Source organism: Mastomys coucha, unplaced genomic scaffold (assembly GCF_008632895.1).
Source record: "Mastomys coucha isolate ucsf_1 unplaced genomic scaffold, UCSF_Mcou_1 pScaffold7, whole genome shotgun sequence".
In the NCBI taxonomy this organism is placed as follows: Eukaryota; Metazoa; Chordata; class Mammalia; order Rodentia; family Muridae; genus Mastomys; species Mastomys coucha.
In genome coordinates, this window is record NW_022196913.1 from 18,336,478 (window position 1) to 18,353,240 (window position 16,763).

Consider the following 16,763-nt stretch of genomic DNA (forward strand, 5'->3'; position numbering starts at 1 on the left):
GCAAGAGGCATGGTGCTGATGGTACAGACAGACTTAGTGAGCAAGAGGCATGGTGATGGTACAGACAGACTTTGCTGTCCTCCTTGGTACTTAGCATAACCAGTAGGAAGACACTTGGCATGCAGTGCAGAAGTTCAAGATTCTGTTGAGTAGTAGCACTGCTAACATGAAATCATTCCTGGTTATGAGTGGCATGTCATTTACTATTTATTCAGAAAACATTTCTTGCACACCCACTGAAAGGCAGGCACAGTTATTCCATCACAGGTCCATAGTCTAGTCAAGGGCTTACAAGATGCCTTAGAAGGTAAAGGCCAAGCTTGATGACCTAAATTCATTGAGAATGCCCATGTAAATACATATGCACAAATAAATTAGCGTAATTTTAAAGTGTTTACAACAAAAGTAACTATTTATTAAACAAATGGATCCACAAAGTCACATAATTATAGTCTTAACCTTGTAGATCATGAACAGTATTTTACCCATTATTTATTTAAGATAGAGGAATTTTATAGAATGGAATCATAACTTTTTCTCATATTATTTTTAGGACAGGTGCCTTGGCACCTTCTATTTGTGAAACTTAAAAAATATCTAGGATACTCCAAAATTTCATAATATTTGAGTTTGTTATACTAAGGAAATAAGTTACCTTCTGAGTAGAAGACTAAGTTCAAATATAAAGACTAATGATCTGATCTGGAGGAAAGATAGTTGTAGAGGGTCAGAGACAGCTTAAACATTCAGCTAACTGAAGAAGAAAGGGGGACTTGGTGGAAACCCCTGAGCAGGAGATATTTCTCCTGTTTCCTGCCAGTAAGTGATGATGGCAGGAATATTTAAAGCTATGCTGTGATCTTTGAGAAAAGTTAATAAGCACAAGTCCTAGGTAGCTTTAACTGTCAATTTGGTACAACCTAGAGTCACCTGAGAAAGTATGTGGCCTGTGGTCTGTGGGCATGTCTGTAGGGATTGTCTTGATTGTTAATTGATGAAGTGGGCCGTTGCACTGTGGGTGGCTCTGTTTTCTGGACAAGTGGCCCTGGGCTGAGCATGGTCTGTGAATGAGCTGTCTAGCAGCACTCCTCCCTGATGTCTGCTTATTCCCTTAGCTGTGACTGAGTTTCCGGGTTAGAAATAATGCTGCATGGAGTAGTTAGCAAGGCCTGCCTCTAAGTACATGCTGTAGTTCCTGCCATGACTTCTTTCAATGATGGATGTGACCTGGAAATGTAAATAGTTTTCTCATGCAAGTTGCTTTATTAGTTAGAGTGCTTATCACAACAACAGAAATCAAACCAGAACACAATGAGTACTAGAGTATTTTTAAGTTCTAAACAAGCCAAAACCAAATAGAACATACTGGCAGTTTAAAAAGAAAGCATATCACAATTATGGAACTAGAGTTGAAATTCACAACATTCTACTACAAACTACATAAAATTAAATACATGTTATTCACTGTGACCTCACAATACTCTCTGGTGGCCTTAAAATGGTGTGTCCCTTCTGACAAAAGGAGTCTCTATAGGAAATACTGTGAAAGCACTGATAACTGCTTTTGACAGTTAGCCTCAGCCCCAGTGCCTGGAGGAGAGCTCTGGAAGGCAGCCAGATTGAAGCACAACACAGAGAAGTCAGTGGGTGGGGTCCCTTGTGAGGAGGTAGGTGACTGATGAACGTGCCTCTGAGGCAGGACGGTGGCAACAGTTAAGTCCTAGGTCTTGAGCAGCAGTTGGAAGTTAGTCTCCATCTGACGTGTTAGGAACAGATGGTGATTTAAAGAAGCTTTTCTCTGCATGGCCCTTGAATTCTCAAGTGCACTAAGATCTTATCAAATTCATGAGAATTTTCATAAAAAAAAAAAAGATAAGTTTTTAATGTTTTTAAAGTGATAGGGTTAGATATAAATTAAATTGATTTTGTACTACTGTTTTTGTGACTATAAGAACATTTGTTTAAGTTGGAATTCTAAGCACTGGGCTAGAGTCATCCCGATACGGCACTGCACTGCATGTAGGTGGTGACCATACATGCATACAAAATGTCTATGTACATAAAGTAAATATAAAAATATAAAATAAAAGAATAAAAAAAAATCCACGGCATCAGTATCTGCTGTAGGCACTGTGGGACATCTGCTGATTTAGCTCTGCATTTGTAACACGTTCTCTGTTAGTCAGGAAATGCCTGAAACTTCTGTTTTCATTCCTTTCAGGCTGGGGAAGGGGCACTGCCTCATGAATTCATGGAAGGTGTAGAGGGAGTTGCAGGTGGCTTTATCTACACTGTTCAGGGTAAGTTGGAGAGTGCAAAGCAAACCCAATGTAGTTAACCTTGTTTTATAATTTAACTGTGAAAGGTCATCTTGTCGTGTTAAAAGTTCCTTATTGTGCTAGGAACAACAACATGTGCCTGAAATGCTGATACTCAAGAGACTGTAGGAAGATTATGACTTCCAAGCCCTCCTGAGCTGAGTGGCAGTACCCTGACTCCACACAAAGCCAAAATTAGCTTACTTTTCAAACTAGTGCATTCTGTTATGCAAGTAAAGCATAGTTGAACTCTTTCTGTTGGTTCTAGTTTTGTTGTTTATCAACATAAGAAATTGTGTTGCAGAGAAGTGCCCATGTAAAATGTCTAATGTCACATCACAAGTAGGCTTCACTGAGCTGTAACTCTGCCCCACCTATAGATCCTAATAAATGTGTGGTCCATGGGCTTTCTTGGGGAAGGAATTCTGGTAACATTTTCAAGTTCTGGGTTCCGAGTGTGCAGTAGTGTTTTTCTTCAGTAGTCAGCTTTTCCTTTTCAGAAGGTGATGCACTATTACGAAGCCTTTCTTCTCGGCCCCAGAGACTTGCAGATCATATACAGGATCTGCAAGTGGAAGATGCCTTACTGCAGGAGGAAAGCAGTGTCTATGGTGACATTGTCTTCGTGGATGTTGTGGATACTTACCGGAATGTCCCTGCAAAATTATTGAACTTCTATAGATGGTAGGTTGTACACATGTTTACAAAACGTCATCAAACCACTGAGATTTCAAAATTTAAAAGACTTATCATCTGAGATGTGACCTGTTGCATCCTGGATCTTTTTTAAAAAGTCTAATTATCTTATAATATATATTATATATTCTACTTTATATAATAAAAAATTTTAGGGGTTGGAGAGATGGGTCTGTGGTTAAGCCACTACTCTTCCAAAGGTCCTAAGTTCAACTCCCGGCAACCACATGGTGGCTCAAAACCATCCATGGTGTGATCTGATGCCCTCTTCTGTTGTGTCTAAAGACAGCTATACACAAAATAAATAAATAAATATTTAAAAATTCAAAGTCACTTTTAAAAAATTTAATATTTTTATTTATATATTTTAATTATTTTATATGTATGCATCTGTTATGTAAGCATGAGTGCCTTGGGAGTCCAAAAGAAGGCATTAGATCCTCTGGAACTAGGGTTACATACAGTTGTGAGTTGCCCTACTTGAGTACCAGGATAGTTTTAACTGCTGAACCAACTCTCCAGCACCTGGTTCTTTTTGAAGACATCTTTGAACATGCTGTTGCTTTCTTATTTAGATAAATCCACAGTGTGAATGGTAGTAAGGGGGTCAAAACCAACAGAACAAAAGTTAATTCCTTTGGATTCATTCCTACATACTTCAGGTGTCTCAGCCTAGCACTAGATGAATTCATTGAGTCTGGAAATGGTCCCTTTTTAGCTTTATTCCTACCTATCTACCCCAATTCCCTAATTATATTCCCACTAAGTTACTAGTCTGAATTCTTCACAGTTAAATATCCACCTTCCATTTCTAGTCTCTACTCCATGAGCTTCCATATTCCTTGCATTTGGATAGATGTAGTGAGTGGTACATGAGTTTTGTCCAGCTGCAAAGGCTGAGACAGAAGGCTCCTAGAACAGGAAGGTCGGTTTTCACATGGCAAGGCTAGACAAGCTTACTTGTCTGGTTTACAGACTCTAGTAGTTGCTCAGTGAGATTAACTCTCCTAACTTTCTGGAGACTCCAGTGGTTCTCATATCTTGGCTGTATTCTATGTCTGTGACAATAACGTTATTTAAACAGTCATAGTTGGTAGTTGTTTGTGGCTGTGCTGACTTTCTGAGGAGCAGCTTGCTCGCTCACATGGCTGAAGTACTGACTAACTCCCTGGAGTGACTGACTGGTGGCCTGTGTGGGACTGGGATTTCACAATTTTTCCTTATCTTCTGAAACCTTATCAAGCAAGGATTTATTTATTGGAAAGACTCATCAGATCTCTTTCTTCACTTCCCTTCTCGGGTGGGAAGTTTACAAGGGCATGTTTCCAAGGAATATGTTTTCTTGGAGTCAGAATCTGTAGGTGGTCCAGTTAAGTTTGTTGAAGGTAACGTTATCTAACTGGGGCTAGTTATTATTTTGGTGGAAGGCAGATGAGTCTGGAATACCAGAACTGTATTTAGGCAGCAATAGATAAGGAGCCTATCATGAGCAGGTGATTGTAGTGCATCTAAAATCCCAGCACTCAGAATTCCTAGTGTAGATGCCACTATGAAGGGTTTCAGGAATGAGATGTCAGGACTTAAGACTGGGGCGAGGAGGGGGCACTAGAATTTCTAACAGAGATCCTTCCCAGGTGTGAAATTGAACTTAGCACAGGGACTACCTTCGTTTTTCTCCTCCTGCTTCTTACATACCTCTCCCATTGTTTTCTGCCTCTCTTCCTCTTTAGTGTCAAACCTCAGCAGAGCTGTTTTTAGATCTGCCTCTTCATAGCCCACATTACCACCCATCGTTTGTTTTCCAGCTTGCTTTGTGTAGGAAACCCTGGGAACAGAAAAAAGGACTAGTGTTCTACTAATCGAAGAGTACTAGCAGCACCAGCCACGTTTTAAATCAACCTTATTTACTCAGCAGAGTTACCAGTAATATAAGCATCTTTTAAAACAAAAGCGTATTTCTGTTTGGCAAATACTATGTGTCTGTTATACTGTTAAAAATAACTTAAAAGACTAAGTTTGGTGGTGCACACCTTTAGTGCCATCACTCCAGAGGCAGAGGCAGGTTTATAAGTTCGAGGCCAGCTTGGTCTATATAGTAAGTTCTGACTGGTTCCCTTACAAGTATGTACTTACAAACAGATGTGCTTTGTAGGGACTGACAGCCAGGTAGGGGACCTGGTTTTGCCTTGTTTGATGTCAATGAAGTTTTGGTGTCTAGAGGAATGAGGGTTGGTTGTTTATAATTATAAATGCTGGAAATTGGTTCCAAAGACAAATATTATGTTTGCACCTTATAAATCATGTTTTAACTCATAACATATTCAGTGTATCACTCAGTATCTTGACTAACCTAGAATTCACAGAGCTCTACTTGCATCTGCTTCCCACCACACCTGGCCCATTTCATAACACACCTCATTCAGTGTTCTAAGTAAGAGCTTCAGGTCTAATACCTGTCCCATGATCTTGGGCTTTGTAACTAGGCACACGTGGGGCAGGGTACAGGTGACAGGTAGGTCTGGCTATGGAGAATGACTGGGAAGCCCTTGTTAGAATAGATATTCTACTTCAGTCAGCCTTTTTTCTCATTCTTCTGTTATCCCAGTTGATCAAGTGAGGAACAAGTGCAGTTGCTGGCCACAGTGATAGTGTCTGTGTATAGGGTAAGACACTGAAGTCGCAAGCTGTATAGATGTAGTGTGTCCTTCCAGAGCTGCAGTGACCTGCATATTTCTTTTTCTGTCAACAGGACTGTGGAATCCACCAGCTTCGATTTGCTGCTCAAGACAGATGATGACTGTTATATAGACTTAGAAGCTGTGTTTAATAGAATTGCTCAGAAGAATCTAGATGGGCCTAATTTTTGGTGGGGAAAGTAAGTGAAACGTGGACCATCAATACCTGACTAAGTGTGATTAATTTAGAATGAAATATGGAAGTTACCTTTACACAAAAAATGCTAAGACATTTATTGACAATACTCTTCTGGATGAATATGCTATCACTATAATCTGAGGGAATATTTTTTATTTTATTGAAAAATCTCAGATTTATTAACCAGGAGTCAAAGATTTGGTTTTTGTTTTAGAAGCACATGGTCTTCTGCAGCTGTTGTATCCTTTTTGCTTTTGTTTTGGGTTTTTTTGGTTTTTGTTTTTTGTTAGAATCATGTATGATACAATTCCTCAGCCGTTGTCTTTGCTGCTTAGGAACACCGCAGGATTGATGATTTGGTGGGTTTGGTTTCATTTAAGTATGTCCTGAAACACAGAAGGTGTGCTTCTCTTAGCCTCCATTCAGAAACTGAGAGCTTATCTAATCTATATAAACTACCATTGGGTAAATAATTCCTTTCCTTAGGCTGCAAGAACTTTTTTCCTGGTCATCCCTTTGGTAGTGATCAAAGTTGGCTAGTAGAAGGATATGGCCAGCCATTACAAAGAAACCACCTTTGCAACATCTCAGTTTCAGGTTGAATTGGGCAGTGGACAGAACCGGAAAATGGCAGGAGCTGGAATACCCCAGCCCGGCTTACCCTGCCTTTGCATGTGGGTCAGGGTATGTGATCTCCAAGGATATTGTTGACTGGCTGGCAGGCAACTCCGGAAGATTAAAGACCTATCAGGTAACAAGATTACTCATCCAGTCCAGTGTCCTGAGATGTCCCTGAAGCAGAGCCAGCTTACCATGGTTGTCCTTTTTCTGTAGGAGTTACTCCCCAAAGATCAGGGACATTTACCTGCCACTTCTCAGACTCTAGCCATGATAACTATTCCAACATTTTATTAGGGCCTGCTTTCACTGTTTTTAATCTTTGTTTGAAAATGTATTCTGTGGAGGAATGTAAACACTTTTGTTCATAAGAAAGAAGCTAAAGAAGTGCTTTCTTTCTCCTGGCTTGGTTATAGAATCAGGGACCACGTATGCCCAATTGTTGATGTAAGGTGTGTGAGGAAAGGGCTTGTTTGCTGTGTGCTTCCTGTCTCCCATCTCCAGCTCATACTTACTCATCTGGGTTGACTAACTCTACATATCACCTTTGGTTACAAAAACATTAAGAAGTTTGTGTTTGCCCATGAGTAGGGTGAAGATGTCAGCATGGGCATTTGGATGGCAGCCATAGGACCTAAAAGACACCAGGTAAGCAGGTGTGGGAGTGCTGGCCTCAGGGCTCTTGCAGGTGTACAAGTGAACATCTAACCCTTGGCATGGGAAATTAAAGGCTTCTGGCATCTCAGCTGTGATTTTTAAGTTGTGACACTCTACCTCATTATTCCTCATAATATTTGTCTGTTTAAAACCCAAAAGAAATGCTATGAATTAAAGTTTCTTACCCTCAAAGAATAATTAGGTCTTCGTATTTGATCAAAAATTCCTTATAGTTTTACAATTTAGAATCTGTTGACTTGAGTTTCTGTTGACAGTGAGAAGACCTCTCAACTCTTCTGACAGCACACTTTACCTAGAATTTTACTTATAAGAACTTAGTGGTGTGGTGGCGGGAGTGGAGGCAGGATGTGTGTGCAAAGACCAAAATGAGAGGTAGGAAGCCTAGGGCTGGGAGGAACAAGATTTTTGCCTCATTTGTTGCATTGATTTCTGGATTCTTGCATTTTCTACTCTGGCTGTAGAAGGTACAGAAAACAGGACACACAGTGTCTGCCATTCAGAGCCACATGTTCACACTTAAACACTCAGCGGGGACAGGAATAGCTTGAGTCCTGCTGCTATATCATACTCTCAGCCTTTTCAGCAGATCAGAGCATTGTGACCTATAGTTTCCATAGGCTATTTGTGGGGCTTGTTGATATGTGAAGATCCTTTATTGTGACCCTACTCTCTTAAATAGTCATACATAGGATATTTATTTTGTTCTGCCCTATGGGGCGCTGTCATTTCTAAATAATTTACATTGCCTTCTGGACACATTCTCTTCCATGTACCCAAGGCATAGTGCCCACTCTGCTGGCACTGGTGAGTCTCTCATTCTAGGCGTGCTTTTGAGAGACAGGGACCAGCAGCCCATGCCCATCAGAAACAATATGGTTTAAAAAGATTTTTAGCCGGGTGGTGGTGGTGCATGCCTTTAATCCCAGCACTTGGGAGGCAGAGGCAGGCGGATTTCTGAGTTCGAGGCCAGCGTGGTCTACAGAGTGAGTTCCAGGACAGCAAAGGCTACTCAGAGAAACCCTGTCTCGAAAAAAAACAAAACAACAACAAAAAGAGTTTTAGATTTTACCCAGGATTTGTGTTCTTAGATTCAATGTGTTTCTTCATATACATGTTCTGTTATTCTGTTGAGCAGTATAGTATTTGGGACTTGGTCAGAAATCTTGGACTTGCCCGCTCTTCTTACAGCATAGTGACAGGAGGAACTCAGCTTCACTCTTGTAGCATTTGATACTTAAATGAGGTGACTTAAAATGGCATGGTGCATTCTATCAGAGCACTGCTGCCACTACTTTATGACTAGTTCTCTGAGAGGGGATATGAAAGTATTCATTTGTGCTTCCTGTACTTGTTTTCATAGAATTGCAAGTGCTGAGTCCTTTTAACTGATAATATATTTATGGGGTGGTGTAGCATTGGTGACTCCTAAATCTTCACACAGCAGTTTCTGTGTTCACAGCCCCAGGACTAGAGGGCCATGGTACTCTCCCCAAATCAGAAGCCATCCTCCAACCCCAAATCTCATGAGTTGTTCAGATTTAGTAGAATACATTTAGGTATTCCTTCCTGATTCTGTCTCGTATTTCGTATTTGTTTCTCAACAGGACAGCCTGTGGCTGTGTGAGAAAACCTGTGCGACAGGAATGCTGTCTTCTCCTCAGTACTCACCAGAAGAGCTGAGCAAACTGTGGGAACTGAAGGAACTGTGTGGGGATCCTTGTCAGTGTGACGCAAAAGGACGATGAGCCCCCAAGACCAGGGGCTGTAATGCCAAGGAAAGCCATGGCTGGTGTTGAGCTGTAAGCAGTAGGGTATTACTAGTGTTTGCACAGATCTTAATGAATCAACTGATAACTGTAGCATAAGTTTTTATTTATAAATTGAAAGATTATTTATACCAAATTATTTTACAAAAAATATTGCTAATTTCTGATCACTTATACTACTTAGTAACATCATTACCAGTTTTGGTTAAATGGTCAAATTCAGAAAATAACTTCATTTGAATCTCAAGCAGTATTACAAAATAGCTTTGCATAACTTAATTAGGCCAGAAAGAACTACAAAGATGCTGTGTGGCACAGGGACCACATATACCAAAGTCTGGGTTGCTACAAAATACCAGTCTGTGCATCTCTGATACAACCTGGCCTTGAAAAGGAAATGTTGTAAACTGAAGTTTGGTATCTTACTTTTAAAGATGTCTATTTACATACATATCATGTTTTCTTTTACTGTTTAATGTAAATCCTGAATGTCTCAGCTTAGTGCTGAGACATTTACTCTCACTAAACTGTTTTTGTGAGTATGAGTAAAAGTAAACACCTCAGGGTTCAGTGTCACAGGGAAGTGTGGGGAAGGCACTCTGCCTTGCCTGATGTTTACCTAAGCTTGCATAGGAGGTGGTGATAAGTGCAAGATGGGCTCAGTGTAGGCATAACATAGGGACAAGTATGTTACAGGTTTGAAGATATGTTTCCTCAGCTTAAAGGACATTCCTCAGAATGACCAACCAAATCACTGTAGTAAACTTTTTAAAAGTTAAGTAGCCCACAGCAGATGTTAACTCTACTCAGATCTAGACTACTGCTTCTACTTCATATTTACATCTTGACATAGTGGAATGCAGTAAGCTGAGAAAACAGAAAGGGCAGAAAAACCAATAGTAATCAAAGCCTTTATTATTCTATTAATATACAACCAATGGTCTTTTCCCAACAAAACCTAACATCATTTGTGAGGGGTGTATACATCCCAGTCGTTAAACTCTTATGGGTAGACTGTTACCATCGCACTAGTAGACAATCTCCATTCTCCACAGAATAAAACTGTAATGGCTGCAGGTCATTTTCTAGTTCAATTTCTTGGCCAGGCATCTAAAATTAGAATCAAGTGGGGAGTAGTAAGACAGACCTGATGGTGCATGTTATCCATGCCACCCTCCAACAGCAGTTGAGTTGTGAAGTCAAAGGCTGCCTCCATTTAGAGCCTGTTATGTTTGGCTCACAGTACTGTGGAGAACTAAGCTTAGCTTTTGCTTTTTTGGTAAGCAACTTACCTTGGAACTTTCGTAGGACAACAGAAGTTCTGACACAGGAACTTTGAGAAGACGTGACAGCAGTCCCTTTACCTTTTGAACTGTCATGGAGTCTATCAAAGAAAAGAAACTTTTAAATGACGACTTCATATAGAAATATCTCAGGTGAGGCAGCCATTGATGGAAGGCTTCAGTCATCCTACCAAGTGATTCTTTTAACAAAGTGGGAAATGGAGCCAGTGTTTGACTCAAGTGGTCTTGACAGTGAGGTGTAGTAGCATTTACTATTTCTTCCTCAATCTGAATAACCAGAAATAATTATCTCACTGAAGGGGACAAAATATAGGCCTTTGTGATAATTTCTTAAGTGGTTGCTGAAGATTGGGTGCCTTGAGGGGTACCTCTCAGCCTTATTTTCCCTCTAGAAGATACATAGACTTAAGTGGTTGGTGAGGTCCCTCCTAGCATGAGTATCCAGTCACCATCAGGATGTGCACACATATGACCACTAGGTATGGGAAAGTAACTCTGAAGAACAAATGCTCTGGTCTGTTAAGAACATACTAGGAACTTCTTTCCAAAGACAGGTTGTGGTATATAGTGGATATTTTGATTAAGAATATTAGTTTCTCTGAAGCTTTAGCTGAAAGTACAGCAATAGTGTGGTATCACAATGTAGTCAATTATTTTTCTATAAAATTGTTTTTTTAAATGCTGTGTTTTTATGCAACTTGTGATAATAAATCTTCTCTATTTTAGAATAAACTAGCCTTTTCCTTGACTCCCTTCAACAGCTGTAGTACCCTGAATATACCTGACCAAATTTATTGTGTCTGGAGAGAGTGGATTGGATCCCATATTGAACAAGGAGGGAATGGGGAAAAAGCAGGTTGAGTGCCTAGTATGGACCTCATGTGACTACTGCCACACTCCAACAGTGTTTCCTGCCATGGTGGACTTCACCTCTTCAAGCCATGAACAACATAAAACCTTCCTTACATTACTTGAGTATTTTTTCAGAGCAGCAAGAAAAAAGTTAATACACACTGTTAATTTGTCATTACATATTACATACCACAGTAATAGAAATTGGATTTCTAGTTTTTAAAAAAATAGAGAAATTGTGAGAAATCAGCTCTAAATTGGACAGTTACTCCGAAAAGTTCTCTTCTGAGTGCAGCTAGCTTTCCATATGCAAGCTTGTTTTGTCTGATGGGCACAGATTTAAAATCAATGAGGCAAATAGGGGAATGTATTTACTAATATTAACTCAGTTCCAGCAGTACAAATATTTTTTTAAGGATTCTGAAAAAAATTCTTTCTCCACAAGTTGTTTAGAAGCACTAACTTCTCTCCTGATCAGGGAATCATCTCTAGAGAACAAAAGCCCCAGAGCATCTATCTGGGGAGTGATTCCTCTAAGGGTCTAAGCATTCAAGTCCTCATTCCTGTGGCTCAACACATGACCACAGGCTCGGTGTGGGGCATGAGCCTACTACCCCAGCACTTGGAAAGTCAGGCAGATACCTGACTTCAAGACATTTTGTCTCAAAACAAATAAAACCCACCACCATAATAGACAGGGAGCTCACAAATTTTAGTAAAACTGTTTTCCAGATGTGTTGATGGAATACCGGAGACTAGAACTTTCTGTTATGTTTTAGACTAAGCTCTAATGAACACACCATAAATTCTAGGTCTACATGAACTAAAAGTTCACATTCCAGCTTCACAGTGCTTCACAGGCACATGGACAGCAGAGACAGATGTGTTCTTACCTGGCAACCGCTTTTCTAATATTTGTTGTTCAGGTTGATTTGAGCATTTTATCTTTAGTGCTTTAAGGAAAAAGGGGGAAAGATTAATAATCACCATAGCAGAGAATTACAGCACACATGCATGTAGAAATGGGACTTTTGCCTCTGAGTAGAGCACATACTCTGTATACACAAGGCCTCAGTCTTATTAATAGCACCAGTAAATAAAAATGTGCAGGCCAAGAGATTGCCAGATAATGCAGCAATTTGATACAACTTGACTCAATCCTCATAAGTGGGTCTTAATGACATTAAATTTTTCTATTAATATTTCCATAAAGATGGGTATGGTGGTGCACACCTGTAATTCTGGCTGTAATCCCATCTTGGAAGGTTGTGATAAGACTGCTACAAATTCAAGACCAGCCTTGACAATACATGCCATGTAAGCGACCTTGTCTCATAAAACAGAAAAATACTTTCATGGTCCCAGAACTGGGGAGGCTAGAGGAGGAGGATAACACAGCAGCCTGGTATATTACAAGATCTTGTCTCACGGCTGACCCACTTTTCCTTCCCTCCATACTCCTTCCTGATGGTTTAGCTAGGGCTCTACATACAGGACACAACACAGGGTTCCATATTACTGCATGGTTTACTATTCTGCTCCCTCCTACACCTAGGCTATTCAGTGAGGCTGCAGTATGGAAGCTTCCAGAAAGCTCAGCACAGACTTTGGAGTTGACAGTGGTTTTCAACTTTTGAGTTGTAAACTCTTGAGGGTAAAATGACCCTTCAGAGGGGTTGCCTAAGACCACTGGAAAACACAGATATTTAACATTACCATTCACAACAGTAGCAAAATTACATTTATGAAGTAGCAATGAATAATTTTACGGTTGAGGTCACCACAACATGAGAAACTGTATTAAAGGGTTGTAGCATTAGGAAGGTTGAGGAGCACTACCCTAAGAGACGCACACTTTATCCCTATCAAGCAAGCCATCACCATTTGCTTCCTACTCAAGACCTCAGTGCAAATCTGAAAGGATTCTTACTTAGTAGCTGATTTTTTAGCATGAATGGCTGCTGTGTTTTGAGCTCCTCATCTTCAGGTGCACCATATTCTGTTGAAGAAACAAAAAAACCACAGGCCACAATAAGGAAAAAATGTTAGTGTGAACAGAGCCTCTTCCCAGAACCAGCCTAGCATCACTGATCAATTAGCCTGGGATTAGCCTTCTGCAGAACTGCTTGCTGGGTGGTAAAGAAAGATAAATAGTCCCTCCCAAGGAATACTATCTTATTTGTGGCTGTATGTGTTTGTTCTAACAGTAGCCTAACCACTATCCCAATGCTTTCAAAACCTTCCAACTAGTATTTGTTTTCAGTTTTGAAAATGCCCTTTCCTTCAGGATCCTGAGGAAAACCATGTATGATTCTGGACAGAAGTCATGGGACCCAATCAAGCTTTAGCCAGACCTTAAGTCAACTGTTTAGTACAGCTGCAGACTACTTCCTGTACCCGCAACACAGGCAGAAGCATCCGTTATCTGTTGGGACCCATCCTAGGCCATTGGTTATCTGAACCTAAATAGCATTAGATGTGTCTTTAACACATACCTATGATCATTAATTAGACTGTATAGGAGAACAACCACTCCAATGTGCTGTAATGGAAGTTATGTGAACCTGCTCTTTCAGAACAGGCAGAACAGAGGCAGTCTTGTGCTGGGTGAGATAGAACTGCACCACACTGCAAAGAATGCTATGCAGTTAAAACAATGAATTTTTTTTTAAAGATTATTTATTATTATATGTAAATACACTGTAGCTGTCTTCAGACACACCAGAAGAGGGCATCAGATCTCATTATGGATGGTTGTAAGCCACCATGTGGTTTGAACTCAGGACCTTCAGAAGAACAGTCAGTGCTCTGAACCACTGAGCCATCTCTCTACCCCAAAACAATGAATTTTTGGTTTCTGGAATTCTCCATTTAATGTATGGGCTGAGGTACACTAAAGGTTAAGTGAAACTACAGAAAAGGGGGAACTACTGTTCTTCCCTACTGTACTCGGCCAACTCCTGTTTGTTTCTCTGCACACTCTTGGCAGTAAGAAGCTTAACTTCATGCACCTACAGGATGCTTAGAGCCTTCCTGTTACCCTCAAGCGACTCAGAATTTACCTAGATCAGCCAGGAAATTGGGCCAGCTAATGGAGTAATTTGAAAGCAATTCCCATAGGCAGCTTGTCTTCCTGAAGTAATGTTCCGGCTGAAACATTTATGCAGTGAGCTGCTTGTATTAGGAAATATATGAAAAGAAAATTGGCCTAAATATGAACCATGGAATGATAAAAAAGATGATATCACAACAAAATGGAAACTACATTGGTACATAACGCCCAATCCTTTGCTTCAAAGCCTGGGGCCCAATTAGAATGCTAATTTAACCACTGTGAAATGCTGAAAAACAATACAGGATAAGACCTTAGGATGGGGACTTGGGAAAGATGATAGTTTATTTCTGAACCTGCAACACTGGGAATTTTAGAAAATACCAGTGCCTGAGGTGACCTTGGAGTACTGCCAACTTTTAAAGGGGGCTAGTCCCCCTCCTCCCCCAAAAGTGCAGGTCTCTAGGGAACACATGTTGACACTGCCAATATAGTATCTGTTTTCAAGTAGTTGATGTAGCCCCTTCAAAAGGGGAACAAAGAGCCCCCAGAACTGAAGACAAAGCACAGGCTTCCCGCACTACCATGCCAGAGCCCTGTTCCAGCTGGAGTCCTCACGGCTACCTGGACGTACTAGAGCAGAGAAGCTGATATCTAGGATGGGCTGAGAGAAACTCTGCATTTGGCTTGTTTTTGTCTGGATCTGGGTGTCCACCAGCCTTTCTCCATTCATTTCCAAAGGTTTTTCGATAATCAAGCTCAGCTCCACGCCTTTCCTCTGGAAAAATCTGCATTGATGTAAAATAGAAATATGTCTTTTAAAGCATCTTCTAGTGAACTACTCAGGTTTTACCCAGCCCTTCAGTGCCCATGCAGACAATAAAATGGTGAGAGGTGGTCATTATGCTTTCTACCTACCTCCCCCCACAGCCCCCCACCTGGCCCCTTTTAGAACTGAGAACCAAAGAAACCCAAGACCTTAAAAGAGCTGATGCAGAACTGTAAGGCATTCAAAGCCAGCCTGGGCTAGAAACTCTAGTCTCTAACAAAATTCAAAATGACTAGTCATTATATAACCCTGAAGACTTACTGACATTACATCCCCAAGTGCTGCACATTCTTCTAAAGAACTAGTAACCAAGGCCAGCAAGATGGCTCAACAGTTAAATCACTTGCCTTGAAGCCTAGACCACTGTTTAGTTCCTCAGATCTACATGGCAGAAGAACAACTCCTGCCAAGTTGCCTTCTGACCGTTATATGCCCACTGTATGCATGACCCTCTCCTGACAAACAAGTAATGTAATTTTAAATTATTAAAGAATAATTATTAATTATTAATTATATTTTAAATTAAGTTTTATAATTTTCTCTTTTAAAAAGAATAACTTATTTTTATTTTATTATTTTGGTGCATTATGTATTGTACCACCATGCCTGTAGTATCTGAGGAAGCCAGAAGAGGGCATTAGAACCCTTGGAACTGGAGTTAGAGACTATGGATCACTGTGTAGATCCATTGCAAGAACAAATGCTCTTTTCCACCCCCCCCCCCATTTTGAAATTTTCACGATAATATCTTCACTAGGTGCCTAGGGTCATCTCTCTTGGTGTGAGCTACAATAACTGGCTTCCTCTAGGAAACTTCAGGGTGTGCTTAGATATCTAAGCCTCACTCTTGGAGGGAACAAGGAGAGAAAAGACATGCTCTGGGCATGGTCTTTCTGCCTTCTTTCCAAGGACATAGGATAAGTGCCTAACACTTCTCTGCTGCTCCTTAAATGACCACTGTCAGTCAGCAAAGTAAGACTGATCTGTTGCTGACCTAAGAGTAAATAACCCTCTACCTTCCAAGGAGTTGGCGAAGAATATCAACAATCAAAATGCACCTGTTCAGCACTTTATAATATCCAAATGTAACCTACTTTTACATTTATTTACTTATTTAATGTATGTGAGTACACTGTTGCTGTCTTCAGACATACCAGAAGAGGGCATCAGATCCCATTACAGATGGTGGTGAGCCACCATGTGGTTGCCAGGAATTGAACTCAGGACCTCTGGAAGAGCAGTCAGTGCTCTTAACCACTGAGCCACCTCTCCAGCCCCTTTTACATTTCTTATTATTTGTTTTCTAGTCTTAAAAAAAATTAGGCACTCCTGTAGTCCTAGCTACTCTGGTGGCCGAATCGGAAAGATTTCTGAGTCCCTTCTGAGGCCAGTAGAGGTACCAATAAGACTCCCTCTCCAGAACAAATCAAAGGGCATAGTTAGGGTCCTCCTATTCACCTGACACCTGTTCAGAGTCTTCAGCTGACCAATCTTGGCAATGATGAGATCCTCTGCTCTGTTTCCTTTGGTCAAAGGGTTTCTAGTGCAAGATAAGGCCTGCAGGCTCTGTAATTTATCCAGCTCATTGAAAAATGACCACTGAAGCAACAAAGGAAAGAAAGGTGTCAGGTCATATTTCATTTTACTTGGCCTAGCAAAATAAAAGTAAAATTGCCTTGCTCTCATCTGAGGTATAAGATGCATCATATACCAACCCCCACCTGGAAGGGCTTTTACTGCACAGCATGCCATGAGAACTCACTGACATTCCACATC

General features: G+C 40.6%; 2 protein-coding genes across 5 annotated transcripts in view; one reads left to right on the forward strand and one right to left on the reverse strand.

Moving 5' to 3' along the window:
• The window catches only part of B3galnt2 (beta-1,3-N-acetylgalactosaminyltransferase 2), a 45,366-nt gene extending 34,380 nt beyond the window's left edge, over positions 1 to 10,986 (forward strand). Inside the window, exons 7-12 of one of the 2 annotated variants that reach the window (XR_004115427.1) lie at positions 2,222 to 2,300; positions 2,819 to 3,002; positions 5,764 to 5,889; positions 6,480 to 6,639; positions 7,095 to 7,154; positions 8,789 to 8,850. Coding sequence is in view for 1 of the 2 variants with exons in the window: in XM_031359715.1 (XP_031215575.1) it covers positions 2,222 to 2,300; positions 2,819 to 3,002; positions 5,764 to 5,889; positions 6,480 to 6,639; positions 7,098 to 7,154; positions 8,789 to 8,929 (747 nt within the window). In the remaining variant the exon portion in view is untranslated. Of the gene's footprint in view, positions 1 to 2,221; positions 2,301 to 2,818; positions 3,003 to 5,763; positions 5,890 to 6,479; positions 6,640 to 7,094; positions 7,155 to 8,788 lie in introns of both variants that reach the window. The other variant, XM_031359715.1, reaches the window with a different exon arrangement.
• Positions 9,848 to 16,763, reverse strand: part of Tbce (tubulin folding cofactor E) — a 36,695-nt gene continuing 29,779 nt past the window's right edge. For 2 of the 3 annotated variants that reach the window (XM_031359716.1, XM_031359717.1), the window contains exons 12-17: positions 16,446 to 16,586; positions 14,793 to 14,946; positions 13,037 to 13,105; positions 12,000 to 12,059; positions 10,243 to 10,334; positions 9,848 to 10,060 (exon numbers count right to left, since the gene is read on the reverse strand). In XM_031359716.1, coding sequence (XP_031215576.1) covers positions 9,968 to 10,060; positions 10,243 to 10,334; positions 12,000 to 12,059; positions 13,037 to 13,105; positions 14,793 to 14,946; positions 16,446 to 16,586 — 609 coding nt within the window. In that variant the 3' untranslated portion in view covers positions 9,848 to 9,967. Of the gene's footprint in view, positions 10,061 to 10,242; positions 10,335 to 11,999; positions 12,060 to 13,036; positions 13,106 to 14,782; positions 14,947 to 16,445; positions 16,587 to 16,763 lie in introns of all 3 variants that reach the window. The other variant, XR_004115428.1, reaches the window with a different exon arrangement.